General features: G+C 41.6%; 2 protein-coding genes across 9 annotated transcripts; one reads left to right on the top strand and one right to left on the bottom strand.

The window, feature by feature from the left end:
- The first annotated feature begins 444 nt into the window (after positions 1 to 444).
- Positions 445 to 4,217, top strand: LOC106563199 (protein MAK16 homolog A). Of its 8 annotated transcripts, none has more exons than XM_014128536.2 (12): positions 445 to 589; positions 998 to 1,042; positions 1,313 to 1,348; positions 1,537 to 1,569; positions 1,696 to 1,734; positions 1,875 to 1,898; positions 2,000 to 2,032; positions 2,156 to 2,188; positions 2,357 to 2,401; positions 2,503 to 2,520; positions 2,701 to 2,748; positions 4,067 to 4,217. In XM_014128536.2, the coding sequence occupies exons 1-12, from the start codon at positions 535 to 537 to the stop codon at positions 4,078 to 4,080; spliced, it is 423 nt and encodes a 140-aa protein (XP_013984011.1). In that variant the 5' UTR covers positions 445 to 534; the 3' UTR covers positions 4,081 to 4,217. The 8 variants fall into 8 exon arrangements, with proteins under 8 accessions (XP_013984011.1, XP_013984010.1, XP_013984015.1 ...); XM_014128535.2 differs by having other exon boundaries at positions 2,153 to 2,188; XM_014128540.2 differs by having other exon boundaries at positions 446 to 589; positions 2,375 to 2,401.
- Positions 4,218 to 4,343: 126 nt separating this feature from the next.
- On the bottom strand, positions 4,344 to 20,774 carry LOC106563198 (sodium-dependent phosphate transporter 1-B). Its single transcript, XM_014128531.2, has 11 exons — positions 20,474 to 20,774; positions 18,417 to 19,132; positions 18,115 to 18,255; positions 16,966 to 17,051; positions 16,591 to 16,687; positions 10,992 to 11,111; positions 8,020 to 8,289; positions 7,327 to 7,870; positions 6,999 to 7,184; positions 6,752 to 6,836; positions 4,344 to 6,475 (listed from the first exon to the last, which is right to left on the bottom strand). The coding sequence occupies exons 2-11, from the start codon at positions 18,775 to 18,777 to the stop codon at positions 6,311 to 6,313; spliced, it is 2,055 nt and encodes a 684-aa protein (XP_013984006.1). The 5' UTR covers positions 18,778 to 19,132; positions 20,474 to 20,774; the 3' UTR covers positions 4,344 to 6,310.

The following is a 20,774-nucleotide window of genomic DNA, read 5'->3' as shown; positions in this document are numbered from 1 at the left end:
GACTGGGGGATACAAATATCATACAGATATCATTCACTTTTCCCAAACAAATTAGAATAAAAACGGAATGCTCTGTACCAAAGTTGACATCATCAGGTCTGTGTGCACAATGGATGAATTGTCTCACTGAGGTGGTCTGTATCCCACATCAGAACACAGCCTCAATGATACGCTATAAAAATACAAAAATGTTGTTCCAGAAAGGAAATTAGATTTTCTTTTGACAACATAGAAAGACCGTCCTACAAACACCCCCCTTTCCAAACACGCACCAGCACCCCAAATAAAGGGGCACCTGACAGAAGAGCCGACAATGGGTGTCATTCACACCCTGAATAATGACACGTCTGTGTTGTGGCCGGGATGTGCCACCCAGCTGCCCCTAGGTAGGGAGGGACAATGGTACCATAGCCGCCTGTCCATGCAAAGCATGTGATGAAAGAGAAAGTATAAATGGGCCAATGACCGACAAAAACACAACACCCAGTTTGGACTGACACTATAGCAACTTCTATAACCAAACACGGAGCCAAGATGAGAGTCGGAGTGCCCATATTCCTCTTTCTGGCTGCAGCAGGATTCCATACTGGTATGAGAATTGTGTGGTCTATTTTCTCAGTGTCATAATGTTTTAAACTTCTCCAATATATTTTGGTTTAAGTATCCCTCAGCTGTGGCATTTGATGAAGCCCTGTACTGCTGATACTAGTTGCAATGCTGTTTCATGATGTATTGTGCGATGGTAATGTAAATAAGGCCCTCAGCCTTTTTTATGTGATTGGCGTTCAATTGAATCCTTACATTTAATTGATAACATGGCCAGAGGGAAATGTGAGTTGGCTGGATATAATAGTAAAGAACAATAAGGCCCACACACTCTTTAAGCTCCCAATTCAGCACTTTTTTTGGTGTGGGGGGGTTGGATATGATCACATCTATGTTGTGTTGGCTAATATAATAATCAAATTTGACATTAAATTGCTTCTGACATCGCCAGCTCTGACCGCATCCTTGGAATCGGCAGAAAAAGAAGACACATTTGGTGAGGAAGGTGAGAAAGACCATGATGGATGAAGATGATGTTTTTGAGCGCAATGCCTCCCTGACAACTCATGAGATAAAATAAGATAGTACTTTATTAATCCCCCAGAGGGGACATTTTATTGTGCCAGCCAATACGTACAGTACATGACTAGTAAATACACCATAAAAACACAACAACACACAGACATTAAAAGCAGCACATTATCAATAGACATAAAAAAGTGTTTGTGTTAAAAGAAAACTCATGTAACTTTTTCACTTTTTCCAGTGGGGCTGGAGCAGCTAAGCGACCTGCAAAAGAGAGGTACAATGATCAATGTCTCAGAGACGCTCATAGAAGAGCTTTTGCTCCACACACAACACCTACTGCAATGAATTTGACTGAAATCTAGTTCAACTGGAGTTTTTTTAATCTACTCTAGGGCACTGATGGCTCATAGTGCTGAAGTTTGCATTAATCAAAATCATTTATCTGCCTTTCTCTGTCCTCAGATCAGGAGGAGTTTGAAGCAGCTCAAATGAGTGGTAAGACATACAGTGACACAGGCAACGATTCTGGTTAATGACCTGTCTAGAATTGTCCCAGCAAATAATTTGTAATGATATTAATTAACACAATGAAAGAACAATCATTTCCATATTGCCATCCAGCTACAGATGATGCACACAGTGAGGATGTACAGTACTTGGGTAAGGGAATCCTAGCCTTCTAAAAACTAATTAGGGGCCATTGTATTTTTTTGTTGTTGCATTTGGCCCATTGATAGTGAAATAATACAATTTCACCTCTAGTTATCCTTTAACAAATGACATTTTTCTGTCTATGATAGAGGCTGTTCAAGATGAAAATACTGGTAAGCACTGAAGTCTGCTGTTGACAAGCATACATATTAATCAAACATACGTTTTTGTAAATGTAGGCCTATTCATAATTGATTGAATGTATTTTTTACAGAGGAGGAGAATGACACTCAGGAAGAGGACATGAGTAAGAACAGATGGCACATGATATGACAACACTCACGGGAAAAGATTGGTTACTGACAGGCACGTGTTTTTTTCATAGTTTGTTTAGATTACTTATAACTTTACTCGTGTCGTTTTCCAGCAGACAGAGACGGAAACGTTGAGGCAGACCAACATGGTAAGGAATGGTTGAACGGACAGTGTTTAAAGACACCTGTAGATGGCAATAAAGTGTTAGAAGACCGACATGTGTGTCTTAGCAAGACATTCACTTGATGTTTGGTTCTTTAGTTGTGATGACAATAAAAAATATATTTTAGATATTTTTTATATTTATATTTTTAAGTTTCCTGTTCTCCAACAGAGTCTGAGTCTGATGAGGATGTAGATGGTGAGTAATTACCTCTGTCTTTTTCAAAATGTCTCATGTAATAACACATGCAGGACTTTTCCTAATACACCCTCACAACCTTGGGTTCTGTTTCCTTACAGGTATGATGCAAAAACCAGGTACGCATAGAACCTTCAGTCTCATGTTCTCTCAAGTTACATTTGATAGAATCATCTTCTCTGAGTAACACAAAATATCCAAAGAACATTTGAAACTCACATGAAACACACCAGCCATTCACTCACTGGTATACAATTTTGTGTTAAAATAAGATGTTAACATCTTCTGTCCCTTCCTAGAACACCTTGAAGCCAACGTTGAAGAAGCAGATGAGACTACGAATTTAGGTAGGATATGAATATCTACTTGTTAGTAAATATTTTGAACAACTGACAATGGTCTTGTTGACTGCCTGTCTTGTTGACTCTGGTAGTAGATACATACTCTACATTATATAATATCCCCCCTTTTTTCTCTTCACAAATGAGGCCGAGGACATAGCCAGAAAGGGATAATTTATTAATTCTACCCGCCTAGTATCTATTTTCCATAAAAATGTGTTTGCTTTAGCTGTTGTTGAAATAGTTTAACATTTTCCATTGCTCATAAAATGTAAAGGTTCAGGTTCAGACTGTGTCCCAAGTGGGATGAAATAAAATGTAAAGGAAAGGGCTTCATCAGGGCTTTCCCCTCCTGTTACCCTCCACATTTCCATCTGGTAAAACGGGAATCTTACAATACACAATAAACACATAACTTCCTTTACTACAGCTGTATAACAGCAGCCAGGCATATCCTGGCAGTAAAAACATGATTTTATTACACTCATGTGAACAAGTAATGACATCTTTGTTGTACCAAAAACTATGCTTTGTAGTGAGCATATCAACATAACATGTTTAATCGTTTTATAATTAACAAGCACATTTTATGCACAGACAGCAAAAACATTTTCTGATCTATGCCAGTCAGTCAGTGTAAAAACATGAATGTTATACACATGTTCAAGGTCAATAGTTATTTTTGAGTTGATGAGGAAAATCACATCATAGAGCTAGACTTTACTGACTAGACCTCATAACCAAAGCACTCCACGGAGAGACTTTGACCCAGACCATGGAGTCACTGATGACAAACTAGTTGAACAGGACACTGGCAATGGCAACGTGATTGTTTGAATGCTGGCACCCTTGCTTTTAGTGTATCTAGGACAGAAATCTAGGGCACTCCAAGACACCTGTCCCCAAATGCTTATCTGTGCTTGATTTATTCTGTATCATCTGCTGTGTCCTGGGTTATTTCTGGACCCAAAATGCGCAGTTCCTTTCCTAGCCTGTATGAGTCAACGCAGGCACATTATTGACAAACTGTAGGACCAAGGTCAATAGTCAAGGTCCTTATCTGCATGTTCAGCACTTCATCTTCTTAAGGCTCTGGATCTTGAACCCCGAAAACAAGTTAATACTAGTTTCTAGATCACAGGGTTAAGCTGAAAATGTACTTCACCGGGCATAAAAGGGCTCTTGTGTTATTGAATCAATGGTTTTCACAGCCTAAGCAACTCTGTGCTAGAACGGTTTTGAGACTCCTGCGTGGAGTAGGATACTTGTGTGTGTAATGCTCATAAAACAAAGGAATCAATTCTCACTTTTTCCTGCGTCACAGCTGAGGTAGAGTGAGCCTGCAGGAGGCATCATGTGAGGAGGCAGCACTTGCAGACCCCCCCCCCCCCCCCATCTTCCATTACAGAACCTGAAGAACATTGTGCAGCGGAACAGTTAACCGTCAATAAAGAGAAACATCTCTCCCCATTCTATTTCACTGCTGTGTGACTCAATTCTTATGCAATAGGCCATTGAGGTTTATTTAGAATGTATGATGAAAAGTGAGTCTTTAAAAACATTTGAATACATAAGAAAATAATGAAAATACAAAAACATGATAGCTTTCCATTTTTATTCCTCCAAATGTATTCTGTCTGTGCATAACAAACCAGTATTTTCTTTGGTGCCAAAAAAAAAAGCTATTTTAAGGCAACTATAACTCTAAATGAGTTTAGTAGTGCAGCAGCTCAGTACCGCAACTCTTGGTGGCATCACAGCAGCAATGTATGCCCCCCTCTTTCCAACAGAGCATCTGGGCAAGGTCCACACACACCACACCGGTCAAAAACATCCACCAGGTTCAGGGTAGCAACCTGATGTCTCTCACACTAATCTCATCAACCAGATATAAAACATATAGCTGTGAGAGGGTGGCAAGAGCAACCTGATGTGTTGGCAAGTATACATTCCACAGACCAACAGTACAGGCAAATTACAATTCTGCAGCTATTTTGCAAAACAGACTACAGAAGGCTTGAGCAGAACTAACGCATTACACCATCTAGTTTGATGCAATCAAGTTTAAAACAGGAAATCTAAGGACTTCATTTAAGTGCGCCTCTCTGCATTTACCAACATTCCATCAGTACATTTATTCAGATTTACCTTGTTTTCAGGTAAAAGGTCTGCCATCACCATCAATAACACCAAAGCAGACCCAGAACAGATACTTATGGTACTGGATTGTTTTGCTGCAAGAAAATGATGAAACTATTGGGAAAAGGATGAGAAATTCAACTTTTTACAATGATCCCATTAAAAAAAACAAATTGTATTTATCAACCTGCCAGATTAAAAATAGACTACTGTTTCAGACAAACATGTCATGAAGACATTTTAGCCATTTTCCCAACTAAATAATGATGTCCCAAAAGCCAGGGTGGTGGGAGCTCAACTTTGGAAGGTGAGAGGTCAGGTCACCTAGTAACACCATCTATGCTCAAAACAAAAGCATTATGGTAACTGGATAGACAAAGGGGTCTAATCCACAGCCAGGTGTTGCGTTGTTGACCTACAATGAGGAAGGGATAGATTTGCCTGTCAAATGCAGCCTCTACTCAGTCTAGTTTCCGGTTGAGCAGGTTTCAGTTAAATTAGGTTGTCTGACACTGCATAACATTTAATTTCTTTAGAATAACTTTCACAAGAGCCAAATAGTGAGAGTACAGAAAAGCTGAGGGATCATTGTAAAAAGTTGAGAAAGCAGAGGGGAAGCTGAGAGAATTAGCTCTGAGGGGCTAGCACATCATTTCCTGTACTTATCTACAGACCAATAACTCTGTAGAATGGCTGAGTAACAACAGTCAAACTCAGTTCGATCAGCAAATGGCAAGGGGAAAACTGAAACTCCCCTGCACAAAAGGAAAAACAAGGCAACCAGTTCCAAGTACACACAATTCTTAAAAATATTTAGTGACAAGACAAACACATTCTCTTGACAATGGCATTTAAAAGGTAGAGAAAGAACACCAATAACCTCACTTTCAACCTAAAAATATACTGTTTATTCTAAGTTATTCTGAGCATGTGTTATGTATGACAGGCGAAATAGATGCTTCACTAAAGGCTAATACTGCGTTGTAATGTCATCCAAACTTGTAAAATAAGATTAAAAAACAGGAACATGGTATATGTACATAATTACACGGTAAAAAAAAGTAAGTAGTGGAGTATAAGAAAAAAATTAATTGTTGATTTGATTAGCTATTTTTACAAGATCATGAGCATTGAAAAATAAATTCTGCCAAGTCAGAAAAAAAAACAATGACAAAGAAAACAAAATGTTCCCATTGGAAGTGATCTGGCGCATAAACGAACACAATCATCACTTAAGGTTGGAAATGATGTAGCCAAGAACCACAGGCCCGTATCACAACGTCCTTTTTTTCCTTTTAACACATTTTTTATTTTTTATGCATTTCTTTCCTTCGGTGTGTTGGCATGGGGTTAGCGGGCTATATCCACCTTCCAACCCCTTCTCTTTCCGCCCCCCGTCACGAGTGGGCGCTTGTTCTCTCCTCCCCTGTTATGGGGTGGAGAGGATGACGTAGGTGAAGAGGGCCATGATGGCAGCGCTGATCAGGCCTGAAATGGGCACAGTAACAAACCAGGCCACAAAGATGTTCCGGAACAGACGCCAGTCCACACCCTTCCTGGAGCGCAGCCAGCCAACCGCTACCACAGATCCCACCTGGCAACACACGATTAACACACAGAACTTTGTTAACCAATTAGAATCCATGACCCATTAAGAAGAAATGGTCAACACTCCCCGTGACAGTAGCAGACTGGATTCAGTTTTTAATCTTGGTTTGAGTGTTTCAAAAAAAAGAAGTGGAAATTAGAACCAGTTTGAACCACCAAATTCAGACATCCTGTTTACGGCTCCCTGCCTTCCACATTACTAAGGCATACTCCCCTTCATGTCTCAGCATCAGACCACAGTGTCTGAGTCTGAACAGCTTACCTTACAGTGGGTGGTGGAGACAGGCAAGCCAATGTTGGAGGCAACCACAACGGTCAGGGCTGAGGCAAGTTCAATGCTGAAACCACTGAAGGGAAAGAAAACCAGGCTTGAGTCACCAGTTGGTTCTGCCTGTGTATGTGTCTAATTTCACAGATAGTGTGAAGTCTCAGGTCTGTGGGGAATGTTATGCTGTAAGGGTGCCATTTGAATGTTTGATTTAGTCAGTTCTGTGATGTCTGGCACATACCTGGAGGGAGTGATGGGGGTGAGGTCCTTGCCCATGGTCTGGATAACCCTGCGACCCCACACCCAGAGTCCGAGGCAGATGCCAACTCCTCCGTACAACAGCAGCCAGATGGGTGTCGGGGCGCTGGAGTTGACCGAACCACTATTGTAAACCAGCCACAGAGCTACCAAGGGACCAATGGCATTGCTGCAGGAGAAAAGAGACTGGGTTACTAAAACGCATACAAAAAGTCCCTCTACATGAACATACAGAGGCAGCAACCCTATTGCTAGTCCAGAAAGATATAAAAAATAAATGACTATTCATCCAAGATGGAACATCTCCCTACCTGACGTCATTGCCTCCATGGGCAAAGGAGCCGAAGCAGGCAGTGAGGATCTGGAGAAACCTGAAGAGCTCAGAGACCTCAGGGCGGTCCCGGTCCTGCCTATCCTCCTCCAGAGAGCTGCGGCTGCTGCCAGCGTCCTCCTCTCCCATCTCCAGAGTCACCTCTGCTTCCCCCAGGCCCTCAGGAGCCCCGTGCTCGGCCACAGCGTTGCAGTAGCTAGTGTAGCTGTCCATGCGGACACGCTTCTTCTTCTCCTCTGTACCCTTGTCCTCGCTGGCGTGGAACTCGCCCTCTTTGGGCCGGAAGTCCCCGTGCATGCCGATGATGGCCATGGTGTAAGAGGTGTAGCTGTTGTTGCGGCGGATGGGTCTGTCGCCTGCCTCCCCCATGCAGTCGCCTACCTTGGCAAGGTGGAGCTTGTGCAGCAGGTCCTTGTAGAGGCCAGAGTCCTTGTGCACAGTGTGGTACTGGCTGTAACCGTTGCTGGGGACGTGGGCTGGGCCGTTGCTGAACTGCACATCATTGCTGAACTGCACTTTTTGGACTGAATAAAAATATATGTAAAAGTCAGGAACAGTGCAAGCAAGCTCTGTAGTCAGTGAGTCATGGAAAATGAATTACTTTATAAAAAAAAAATATCCAATTTTCTCACTTTACCAAGGCAGCCATAACCTCCCCATGACTCACACTTACCATTGACATTGCCATTCTCAGACTCCTTGCCTTCCTTGTTGTCACCATCATCAGAATCTCCAATGTCAAAGGTTACCCTGCGCTCCTCTTGGGGAAGCTGGGAGGGGGAGTCTGGGTCTTCAGGGTAGGGGGTGTCTGGGTCAACGGTGGAGGGGGGTGAAGGGGGCTCCTCAGGGACAGGCTTCAGGATGGTACAGGGTACAGGCTCCTCCCTCAGTTCCCTCTTATCCATCAGTGGGCTCTCAGAGGGGCTGGAAGACTTGATTTTTCCTGGAGGGGAAGAAGGTGGAATTAGACTGCCTGGGCCGAGTCCAAACACGAATACAGTACAGTAAGGTAACATGAGATGGCACTAGGGATGTGCATCTTCCCCTTTCAAGACGATTTGATACATGGGTTCCAATACAGGAACGGTACATTTTAAACAATCATTTTGGACTGATTTTGTCAAGAGCGAAACCTCTCGCAACGCCCACTCAGTCCAAGTCAAATCAAAGTTTGTCACGTGCACCGAATAGAACAGGTGTAGACCTTACAGTGAAATGCTTACTTACAGGCCCTAACCAATAGTACAATAAAAATAAAAAATAAATAAAAAAGCATTAGGTGAACAATAGATAAGAAATAAAGACAGTGAAAAATAACAGTAGCGAGGCTATGTACAGTCGGGCTAATTGAGGTAGTATGTACATGTAGGTATGGTTAAAGTGATTTTGCATATAAACAGTGTCCGAGCTGGGGGAAAAAAAAACAGGCGCAGTGATTACGGTCATTGTAGTTAATCACCACATTTACGCGCTGAACTAGGTTGAATATTTGTTTAATGAAAATTACAACTCTTCAGCCCAGCGTCTGACATAGTTCTTGACTTCTCTCGTGAATGATTTGATTTCTCTGGAGAAACGGCACGTTGGGCTCACAAAAACAAACTAAATCGAATTCAAGTGAGTGAACAGAAAATGAACTTGTTTCCCTCAGCACCATGAAATTATCAAAAAAAAAAACATATGCACAGATTGGATTTACACAAACTACCAAAATGATTGCTGATGGTGAACCTGAACAATCTAAATAAAATATATTGTAAGCAGGTATAGCCAGATGAGTAGTCTCATAGCTTACTTCTATTCCAGTAAAACAATTGAACAGCGCATAGATAAACAAATTGCCACTCAACTAATAAAGCACACAGGCCATTTTAGTGTTTGAATGCTGAAGGTGCCATGCAGATGTGGAAGATCTTGCATTAGTAAGCACGCGAAGCTGGGCGCAGTCTGACTAGGCTAGTTATGGTCCCTAGGGTTGTTCGGCATGCAAAAATGACTTGTCGATCAATGACTGTCAACAGTTACATGCTTAGCTTGTCACCGAAGGAGAGGATGCATCAGTTGTCACAAAAGATGAGGTATTTTCGGAAGGTAGAAACAAAAAGTAATGAGCAACAAACGTGAATCGTAACTTGTGTATACATTTTCTGACCGATGCATGCTACATTTGGAACAGTTTGGGGTGCACGGACTGATGCAGTTGTATCTTAAAAGGTTTGAACCGGAGACCAATGCGCACCGTTACATCCCTAGACAGCACATATGGTTCTTATACACCTCAGCAGTTAAGGTTCACATAGGAATTGCATAACCAGGGCTAATTTCACAACATCTGCAATAACATCTGCTAAATAGGTGTATATGGCCAATAAAATTTGATTATGACATATTTATACTTACATAGTCGATAGCACAAACACCTTTACATGTAGGCCTATGTAGATAAGGTCTGAAATGTAATGTATCCTGCATGACTTTATGGTTTCAGACAAAATCAGATACTCAATGCAAACATATGGCCACCACGTGGTCATCTGATCATTTGTCTGCTACCTAGCCAGTTGACCTTTTTGCATCAGCAAAACTTTCCCAGAGACGCTAGCCGTTAATTTGACTAGAGCCATGTCAGTCGAGTCACCCGCACAGTCTTAACCCTGTGATGCAGTGCTAACGTCGCGTCAATGCCTTAAGTCAACCCATGGCTATTCTAGTCAAGGAGGTAAAGGCCCATTAGTGGATTGCTATGATCCAATTAGGCTGCCTCTGTCTGCTGTACTAGAACCATCCCAGACAGTTCATTCATGGTCATTCAGATTGATCTCAGCATCCCATGCATTTCACCTTTCACAAGATGCACCATTGGCCCTTTATAGTGAAGTTACGATAAAAGGAGGCTATTTAAGAAAGGGTTTTTAACTTTTAAAATCCTGGATTTCAGAACATCATGTGATGTGATTGACTTTCACTATTAATAGAAGGGTCTACTTTTGAACAGCACAATTATCCACCTGCATTTTAAGCTCATTGTCAATTTAAAGCTGATTAGTATAAAACAGTCTGACTTTAGAAGTTGTCATTTTTTGGGTTCCAAGACAAGTCACCACACAGAATTAATGTGTAAAAGATAAAAATATCTGCAGCCCCGAATGCATTTGCTGGATTAAACAATTGGCATGAATGATAGAGGCCAGACACGTGCCATATTAAAAGGCACATTTCAGTTTGTCTACTTAATCATCTCCAGCACCACCCCAACATGTGTAAATGGCACATGTTTTGTATAAAAAGGACAGAGGAAGGTAAGCGTTTCCAATGACATCAAGCAATTAGACAATTAGTAGGCAATGTCTACCTATAATTGGTTAAAAATCTAACTTTTATTACACCATCTTTTTTCCTACAAAACAAGCTATTTTCACATACAGTATATGGGTTGGGGTGACACTGGAGATGAATATGATGTTGAAAAATTGTGAAATTTCCCTTGAATCCCTGACACTTGTTCAGTGCCTAATGCAATGCATCAACCTAACCACACTCAACTTATTTTCCAGGTAAGACCATGGAATGAAATTCTCTAAATTAAAACACGTGAACTTTATAACAAGGGTGCCATAACAAAAGAAATACAAAATTGAGACTTACGTTCGATCTTCTTCTTGAGGCGTGGGCAGACAATGAACCAGACCAACAGGGCGGTAAGCACACCACAGGTCAAAGAGATGAGCAGTGTGCCCCACCATGGGACCTTGTCAAATCCAAGCACTGGAGTAACAGAAGGGGAAACAGAGAGAGGAAAGCTCGTTTTGAAAAACAAGGCAGCAGGCACTACCTTTCTAAAGATTAAGAAAACAGTTGGCATTGTGACTAAATAGTCTATCTGGATCCTCACCTATAAGTGGTAGAACTACAAAAGCCTGTTCTTATATTTACATTAGAAAATATTTCTAAATTATACAATATAATTTTCAATAGGATAAAAAAAATAAACATTGAGCACAGAGAAAAAAACATTTAAAATGTAGAAGGTAAAATGCTAGAATTATCAATTGGAAGCTAAGTCTTCCATTAATGCACATGGTCATATTTCCAGGGGGAAATTAAGTACTACCTCAAACACATACACCACCACTAGCTACAAGGATGAGCCACAGCAAGTGGCAAATATCCCAGTCAAATATGGTGTGTGTGTGTGCCCATAGAACAGTTACGCAATGCCGCATGGAGGAGAGCATGTGAATGACAAGGGATGTCGCAGTGACCCAAATGGACCCCTGCCTCCAACTGCACATGGACAGTGAGTGATTGCCTTAGAAGGCTAGATGAGGGTACTTGGAGAATTAAAAAAGGAAAAAAGAAATCAACAAGGAGGCCTTCAAATTTACTTTAACAGTGTCCGCTGGAGCATAAAGGGCATCTGGTGCCAAGCCTGCAGTAGTGTGTGTGGGGTTGTCAACGTAGTCTTGTGCATGCTGTTGGCAGGGAGAAGGACCATTACAGATCCCCCTTGGGGAACAGCAGCCAGCGACATGTTGGAGTTAGCAACATAGTCGGAGTAAAAAAAAACAAGTGCTGCGTGAAAATTCAAGTTGACCTTGACCACACGTAAAATAAATAGACTCTAGACTGGGATTTGAACAAACAAAAGGAAATGAAGGCCAAGGCCCAGAGACAACAGTGAGTCTGTGTTGGTTAAAGGGCAGAGTGCGCCATGCGCTCTCCTAGGTAGTCTGACTCACCCTCACATTCTGCGACAGAAGACTACAGGCAGTGGCACATCAGCAATATGTATTTAGTTACGCAACATACTCACCCCCCTCCAGGAGGGACGAGGGAATGAGAAGGGGGTGGTATAATTTCTCTTTCACGAACGGCTGAGGCTTCTTTCATTAGACTAGTCTCGAATGACTGGCCCAAAACAGGTGCAGCCAGTAGACATTGTTGGGGGGGGGGGGGGGCTGGTGCCAAATTAAGAGTTGGCAAAAATAAGTGACCCCCAAAGAGGAGAGAATGGGGTCTGTATTATTCAGTATGTGCAGAAGAACATTTCCATGTTGATGGCCTTTTGTGAATCACATCTCTACAGAGAAAAAAATATAATAATTCTATAAAAAAAAGCTAATAGCAACGACCCAGTCGTTTTAAACAGAGCCACACAGCTTACGCAGTGGGATGAATGAGGGCTCAGGAAGTGGAATTTAACCACGTCTGCGTTCCAAACCCCTCCCTTGTAACCTCTGCATCCCGTGGCCTACTTTACACAATAACATGGTTTGTTGTCATTTTCCAGCAGCGGTTCAGCCCCATCCCTCATGGCAGTGACAATTAAATAACCATTTATGACTCATTGTATATTTGGGCTGGTGGTTTTGGCCAATTATCCTCTTCATTGTCCCCGTCTATGTGTCACTCCTACAAACTAGTTGAATAAACCGAATGTTGACAGACTAAAAAAAGTAACACTGAAAATACTTTTGTTCAAGGTTTAGCGCTCAGCTTTTCCTAACTGTACGAAGATAAAAAGTTGGCTACTCAAACTATTTCAGAGGCACTAACTTACTGTTGCTTGCCTATTAGGGTCTAATTAAGATACAAGGCCTGAGAGGGTGTGGTATACTGGCCATATACCACAAATCCCCAAGGTGCCTTATTGCTATTATAAACTGGTTAAAAACGTAATTAGAAGAGTAACAAATAAAATGCCATACCCCTGACATACAGTCTGATACAGCACAGCTTTCAGCCAATCAGCATTCAGGGCTCGAACCACCCAGTTTATAATTAGTAATTTGAAGTACCATATACACCACGTGTATTCTGAGTCACAGCTCAGTTTAATAAACCCCTTCTCTGCTTCTCCACATTTCTATTTTCCTGATTGTTTAGTGTCCCCTAAGCAACCAAGCCACCAGTCGTTTGTTTTTCAAAGGGGAACCGAAGCAGAAAATTTACATTCCAGCTAACGCATACTGAAATGCAGGGACAAGGGGGGTGTCCACTGGAGCCCTCTTTTTTTTGTTTGTTGAATGGGATGTTGTTTGAAAGTACACAGTTAGCAGGTTATGTAAGTGAAGAAATAGATATTTTCTGTAACAAGACCAGTATTTGCTTGGTTCCAAAAATCAAAATGTTGACATGGTCATATACATTAGTGACGTCGCCCTTTCCTCTGTTGGCGAAGCTTTTCAATCTATGGCCCATCTACAGGGATCATCAACTAGATTCAGCCGCGCTCTAATTAGCAGATTACAAAATGACCGCAAGAAGCCCAAACAGATAATTTGACACAAAAAACAACAACTTTAAAACCTTGATTTCTATACGATCACACGTCGCTATTATGCATGGCTATACTTTGGAACAGATTTCCAAAATTCAAGTCACTTGTAGCTGATGTGGCGAGTTTTTTAAAGTCTTATGTACAACGATACACACGTGTGTGTGTAAAATACACAATTTTTACACAGAAAACATTGGGCTCAAATAAGTTACCCACGGGACAAATCGCAAGTTGGGAAACCTTGCGTTACAGCACAGCTTCTGAATGACTAACTAGAGCTTTGCTAAAATGAGAGTCCAGGTGATTAACAAGGTCTCTCTTCAAAATGATCCTCTCTTGACCTATGGCCAGAGTTATTCATTTTTCACTAGTTCCAACTGGGGTCTCTGGCACTAGGACTGGCTATATTGTGTATAGGAAAGTTATGTTATATTGTTTGTGCTTCTACACCCCCATGTTAAAGTAAAACCAGAGGAACATGGAGTTCTAAAACAGGAGACCAAATGTACAGTTCTGTCTTGACTCCGCCCCCCTCTTCACCCATTGAATTTAATAATGGCTGTATTACACTAGCAGATTAGTCACCACTACACTGTTTTACAACTTGGGGTAGAAATGCAGCAACAACAAAAAAAATATATCCTTTTGGTGTTAACCATTACTTATCCTGCGATTACAGTGGTTCCTCCAAGGACAAAATACTTCTTGAGAGCACACAGCTGAATTGTGTTCTGAAATGGTATAACCCACTTAGATACATTGCACCGGAATGATCTGTACCAGAAAATAAAAATGGGGAAGAGACTATTCATGGACTCCTGTCTCATTTTGAATTCTTAAACTCAGCCACTTGCATTCATAAAGTATCCAGACCCCTTGACTTTTCCCACAATTTGTTACATTACAGCCTTATTCTAAAATGGATAACATTTTGTTTCGCTTCTCATCAATCTACACACAACACCCCATAATGACAGAGCAAAAACCGGTTTAGAAATTGTTGCACAAAAGAATAATCTGAAATATCACATTTACATAAGTATTGAGACCCTTTACTCAGTACATTGTTGAAGCACCTTTGACAGCGATTACAGACTGGAGTCTTTTTGGGTATTACACTACAAGCTTGGCACCCCTGTATTCGGCAAGTTTCTCCCATTCTTCTCTGAAGATCCTCTCAAGCTCTGTCAGGTTGGAAGGGAAGCGTCGCTGCACAGCTATTTTCAGGTGTCACCAGAGATGTTTGATGGGGTTCGAGATCGGGCTCTGGCTGGGACACTCATGGACATTCAGAGACTTGTCCTGGAGCCACTCCTGCGTTGTCTTGGCTGTGTGCTTAGGGTCGTTGTCCTGTTGGAAGGTGAACCTTCGCCCCAGTCTGAGGTCCTGAGCAGGTTTTCATCAAGGCTCTCTGTACTTTGCTCCATTCACCTTTCCCTTGACCAGGACTAGTCTCCCATTCCCTGCTGCTGAAAACATCCCCACAGCATGATGCTGCCACCAGGCTTCACAGTAGGGATGATGGTGCCAGGCTTCCTCCAGACGTAACGCTTGGCATTCAGGCCAAAGAGTTCAATCTTGGTTTCAACAGACCAGAGAATCTTGTTTCACATGGTCAGTCCTTTAGGCAAACTCCAAGCGGGCGGTCATGTGCCTTTTACTGAGGAGTGGCTTCAGTCTGGCCACTCTACCATAAAGGTGGTGCGCAGCAGAGATGGGGAGAACCTTCCAGTAGGACAACCATCTCCACAGAGGAACCCTGGAGCTCTGTCAGAGTGACCATAGTGTTTTTGATCACCTCCCTAACCAAGGGCCCCCCCCACCTGAGCTCAATTTCAAGTCACATAGCAAAGGGTCAGAATACTTATGGAAATAAAGTTATTTTAAATGTTTTAATAAATTAGAAAAAAAATAAAAAACTAGTTTTCGCTTTGTCATTATGAGGGATTGTGTGTAGGGGGAAAAAACTATTTAAACCATTTTAGAGTAAGGCTGTAATGTAACAATGTGGAAAATTGAAGGGATCTGAATACTTTCCGAATGCATTGTATAACATGAGGAAGTGACTGACCAAGTGTGGCTAAAGATCAGGATTAGCCTGGTAATAAGCTGGCTCCAGTTACATGCAGTGGCCAGTCTAAAAGTGTGCCAGTACGTGTAAGGATACACGTCCTCCTCAGTGTGTGTGAATACAGTAGGCCGACATGTCAGTATGTAATATCTGGTTCTACTATTAAATCACTCCCTGATCTCTTCTCAGTTGTGTGGGAATTCATTGAACAGCAGGATTCCTGGAATGCAATCGCTGTATGAAACTTCATGTGAGGTACCCCAGACTAAAATGTCCCCACGTACAGGACACTCACACGTAGGTGTGACTGACTTAACAGTACAGTATGTGACTGATTGCATGTGGTCTCCTCTGAGTGTGCATTTATACACAGTGCATACTCTGGCCTATAGCCTTCATTTAATGGCCCAGGCCAGTTGACTTCTTGAACTGTTCGGTCCTGTAGGTAGAAGAAAACAAAAAGGAGCAAAAGTTGCTCATTTAATAAGAGTTACAAAACCTAAAAAGTGAACAATATAGCAGACCTAAACATTTTCAGTGCTCTCAATGACACTACTGATAATCAAAAAGACTGCCAATGGCCGAGTTAACGCCCTCTTAACTTCCATTTTTCCTCCTCCGTGTGGGAAAGGGACAGACATTGAAGTAAGAGAAAACCTATTTCCAGCTCTGTTGTGCAGTGCTCCACTCTGCAATTTCATTCTGTTATGACCCACACCACATTCAAGAAAAGTGCCAAAACACAACAGGTTAAAATAAACAGGCCTTCTCTGAGAACAGTAAACAGTTTGGGAAAAGTGTGGGGATCCGGTTGGCTGAGGGAGCAGTTTATTTTAGGCCGTGGCTGCAGGCAGGCATGCAAGGTGAAGGCAGAGTGTGCCAACGATACTCACTTGGAGCTCCAGTGAAGATGATGGAGAACAGGTTGATCATCATGGTGACAGCATAGAAGACAGGCAGGGCCTTCAGACCGTTGGGCACTGGGTCTTTCTGCAAGGGGACAAACAGAACAGTCAGAAACACTATGATCTCTATTGTACTGTCAGGTTACATTTGATGGCAGAAAAGGGGTGTCTGTAAATTTGATATGAATTGATGTGAGATAACATGGAGTGACACTTCTCTCCAAAGAACAAGGAATGGCTTTATTCTAATGACCTTGCTTGGGACATCATTTAAGGTCCGGCACATAGCCAACAACAATTTCCAACAGGAAGCTCCATACAATTTGTAAGGACATCTAGATAAGTGGATTTTACTCAGCTTACCTTGTGCAAGATGAACATACGTACAAAGTAGAAAAGGACGCCTGACATGATGCCAGACAGAAGGGGGGAGAGGAACCAGGAGGCAACTGCGGAGATTAGAACAATTAGCATTGCACCGTGCTCTCAGGAAGAACACCAGACACTAGCACCGAGCGATTATTGTTTTGAACATTAAATGCATTATGAAACTAAGAGATTTTTAAAGGGAATTCCAAAGCAAAAATAGCGAACATTCAATTGCTATAACTATGAATATATTCATTATCTGTCAGGTCCACATTGGGTAGACATCAATAGAAATAATACTATGAAATAACAATATTTCTTGTAATTATTTCATTTTTAACTGGTACCCTCTTTATATAGCTCCATTCTTGTGTACTTTATTTTATTCCTCGTGTTTGTTACTATTACATTTTTTAAACTGCATTGTTGGGAAGGTTCGTAAGCAAGCATGTCACTGGAAAATGACGCACACACTTGTTCATTCCTTAAAGTCATCATCTCATCTCTGCTTAGGCTGGAGCAACCAGCAAGACAACGTCATCTCTGCTCAACATACGAAACGGACTTTAGTCATCATATTTAGCTAGGCTAGCCTGCTTAAGTTTGCTGCAGAGCAGTCTGACAAATTAATTTGACTAGTTCTTCAAAATGTATAAGGCATACTTTGCGAACTTGTCTATCCACCTCTCATCATTGTGTACATTCCTCTCTCATGCGGTCTGTGTGTATCCAACCTAACGTAGAAGGCACCTCTGAGCCAGAAAGAACAGGTGCGCAATGGTCATTGTAGTGAATTAACACGTTTCTGTGCTGAAATAGGTGGAATATTTGCTTAGTGAAAACTACAACTCCCTTCAGCTCAGCGTCCCACATAGTTCTTGACTTCTCTCGTGAAGGATTTGATTTCTTTATATAGAAACGGCACGTTGGGCTCACACAAAAAAAGAAATAAAATGGACTTGGTCAATTATTTAACTGAAACAAAACTACATTTTGGTTAATCGCTCTGCACTACCAGACACTGGCATTAATGTATAAACATGTCTGACTGGAAAACATGCAACATAATGCAGCGGTTTATTTTACTTAGACAATGACGATAACGTCAAAGTAAGCTGTGGATAATGGAAGCTGCGGACTCACCAATCCGGAGGAGTTCCAGCCACCTGACCCCCTGTTGACCTCTGGCTACCAGAGAGAAGCCAATGGTAGCACCCACAATGCAGTGGGTACCTGAGATCGGCAGCTTGAGAAAAGAGGCCACCAACTGCCATACCGCAGAACCTGAGAATCAGCATAAAAGGCCAAATTGACAACTTGAACAGGGAGCGACAAAGCATTGTTTCAACATTACATCCAAGTCAAATCATACAATAAATCCAGATGGAATAAAACCCATGTTCTTACATACAAAAGGGGTCTTGTAATACATTTGTAACACTCACCAAACATGGCACTGACAGAGCCAGCCATCAGCACGTGTTCAGAGCCGTTGTACATGCCCACATCGATGATGCCCTTGCGGATGGTCTCGCTGACCTTGGCTCCCAGAAGCACAGAGCCAACGGTCTCAAAGATAGTGGCCAGGATGCATGCCTGCCGCAAGGTGACCACTCCAGAACCCACTGCCGTGCCAAACGAGTTCGCTACGTCATTGGCCCCCACAGAAAAGGCTAGGATGAAGGCGATGATAAAGCCAACTATGAGGAGCCACATGTAGTCTGTCAGTTGTCCACCAGTGACCTGGGCCATTATCCCTAGTGTGGTGCCCGTCAGGGTGAGGGTGGCGATAGTTGTCGAAACCATTGTGCGTGATTGATTTCTCTAAAGATTGATTTGCTTCACAATATAAGGGAATGTATATGAAAATAGATGTGGTGTTTGCAAACAGCAAAATTAAAAGAGGTATCAATATGTGTATACAGTAACTTCTCTTCAAGACCCTAACCCGTAGGGGTTTGAGGGTTAACTAAACTCACTGGGAGTAGCCTATGAGTTGTCCCTGACTGAACAGAAATAAATTATGGTGAGGTAAAGTGTGGGCGTATTGCTATCCTGTAATTTTACTATCTTTGTTAGGGTTTCTTTGGCTCTGGGCTATCATGCAGACTAAACGGTCACCCATTGTTCAACAGTCAATGTTGGTGAATGGCAGAACATCCTGAAAGACAACAGTTGAGAACGTCTTAGTTATGTAAACACTTCCAATCTAAAACAAACAAAATTATTTCTTCCAACTTCAGCACATCAGTGTGCCTCAGAACACATCCATTCATGGCTATACAATAGGAGTCAGAAACCTGCTGCTGGTCAATTTATGATAGTCAAATCCCACAATGGCAACTTGGGTTCAACTCTCATGGGGAAAAAAAGCATAACTTAACCAAGTGTGGTGTAGTTATCACTTTCGCAAAATTACTCAAAATAACAGTCTGACCATGTCCTCCTTTTATAGAAATTAAAACGGGTGGCCAGGCCATTTAATTATGGACAATCAATAAAAATTTCAGTATGAAAACATTTTTTTTTTTTACGTCAACCCTTGCTCTGTAAGGCATAAATACAATACTTGCTCTGTCAAGCATAAATACAACTACCTAGTTAGTAAGCTATGAGCTGCCGGTATTTCACATTTTGTATTAGCTACGTTACGACACCGAGCCAACTTCCTTCCCATAATCATGTCTCGCTGTGCAATGACAATGGTTACCGTACAGACTGGCTTGCCTGACAAGATAAGCCAATAAAGGAAGCCATTTTGGGGATGGACTCTTAGGAAGAGAATCACCAAAGCTAACTTTAGCGAGATCACATAACAGGAATTACCAACGTAACGTAGCAGAACATTGATATAAGACGATGCAATACACACACAAGTTCGCTAGATATACATTAAACATGGTTAACAGGAATCCAAAGTTTGCCAGCTACCGAGAAATCTAACGTTAAACGACGCATACCACGTGTCATTCATTCAATCTTGACTTGCACTAGCAACATGACCAATGTCTAACGTTAGCTAGCTATCCACATTGATGTGTCTATGCGCTAGTTAACACATGTAATAGTCAATACGCGCCATATAAGTCATGCTAACTAGCCATAGTAACAAGCCATGTTTCGTAATTGCTATATATTGTCCGCGTCGCTGCGTTAATTATTCTAATGAATTATATTAGCTTTGCTAGCCAAGCTAGTAACGTTACAGCTAACGTTAGCTAGTCAGCGCCTGCTATCTGATTTCATAATCGTCACGATGTAACGTTAGCCAACGTACTGTCAATGTGATGGAAATATTCCCATAGTAACTTAGACATTTTGTTAACGTTAGTTATAGGGATGTTTATCATGAACTAACTAGTAAGTTAACGTTACCTAGTAATAAGTCAGTCAAAGTATTTAATACGAGCAAACGTTAGTTACAAATTGAAACCGCACTGTTTTACAAACGTAACAAATATAATAATTTGTGAATTTGAAAATAATGACAAGTTTAACTTACCACACGTCGCAAAAGTTACCAATGATGAAAAGGAAGACTAACAAATATCTAACCCGCGCACAATTTCCACAGTAGCGCGCGCGGGATCATGAAATATACAGTCACTGGAAACGGTTAGTTTGAACTTTAACTAATTTAGCTAGCTATGTAAAGCTAAATAGCTATATGAACGTAGCTACTCTTTACGTTTAGTTATATTCCTATAAATTCAGAGTAAAAACCAGGCGCATCAGCTCTTGATAGTTCCGGTAAAAGCTAGTTTTGATTGAGTCACGAGCCGGTGCTTGTCTTTATGGAGAAT

Source organism: Salmo salar, chromosome ssa11 (genome assembly GCF_905237065.1).
Source record: "Salmo salar chromosome ssa11, Ssal_v3.1, whole genome shotgun sequence".
NCBI lineage: Eukaryota > Metazoa > Chordata > Actinopteri > Salmoniformes > Salmonidae > Salmo > Salmo salar.
This window is presented reverse-complemented; position numbering and strand designations above follow the sequence as displayed.

Coding starts and splice junctions, on each gene's coding strand:
- LOC106563199 (XM_014128533.2), top strand. CDS start 535: ATGAGAGTCGGAGTGCCCATATTCCTCTTTCTGGCTGCAGCAGGATTC. Junction 1,052..1,312: donor AGACACATTTGGTGAGGAAG/GTGAGAAAGACC, acceptor CACTTTTTCCAG/TGGGGCTGGAGCAGCTAAGC. Junction 2,033..2,152: donor CACTCAGGAAGAGGACATGA/GTAAGAACAGAT, acceptor GTCGTTTTCCAG/CAGACAGAGACGGAAACGTT.
- LOC106563198 (XM_014128531.2), bottom strand. CDS start 18,777: ATGGTTTCGACAACTATCGCCACCCTCACCCTGACGGGCACCACACTA. Junction 11,112..16,590: donor CATCTTCACTGGAGCTCCAA/GTGAGTATCGTT, acceptor CTGTTACTCCAG/TGCTTGGATTTGACAAGGTC. Junction 7,871..8,019: donor TGAGAATGGCAATGTCAATG/GTAAGTGTGAGT, acceptor ATTTTTATTCAG/TCCAAAAAGTGCAGTTCAGC.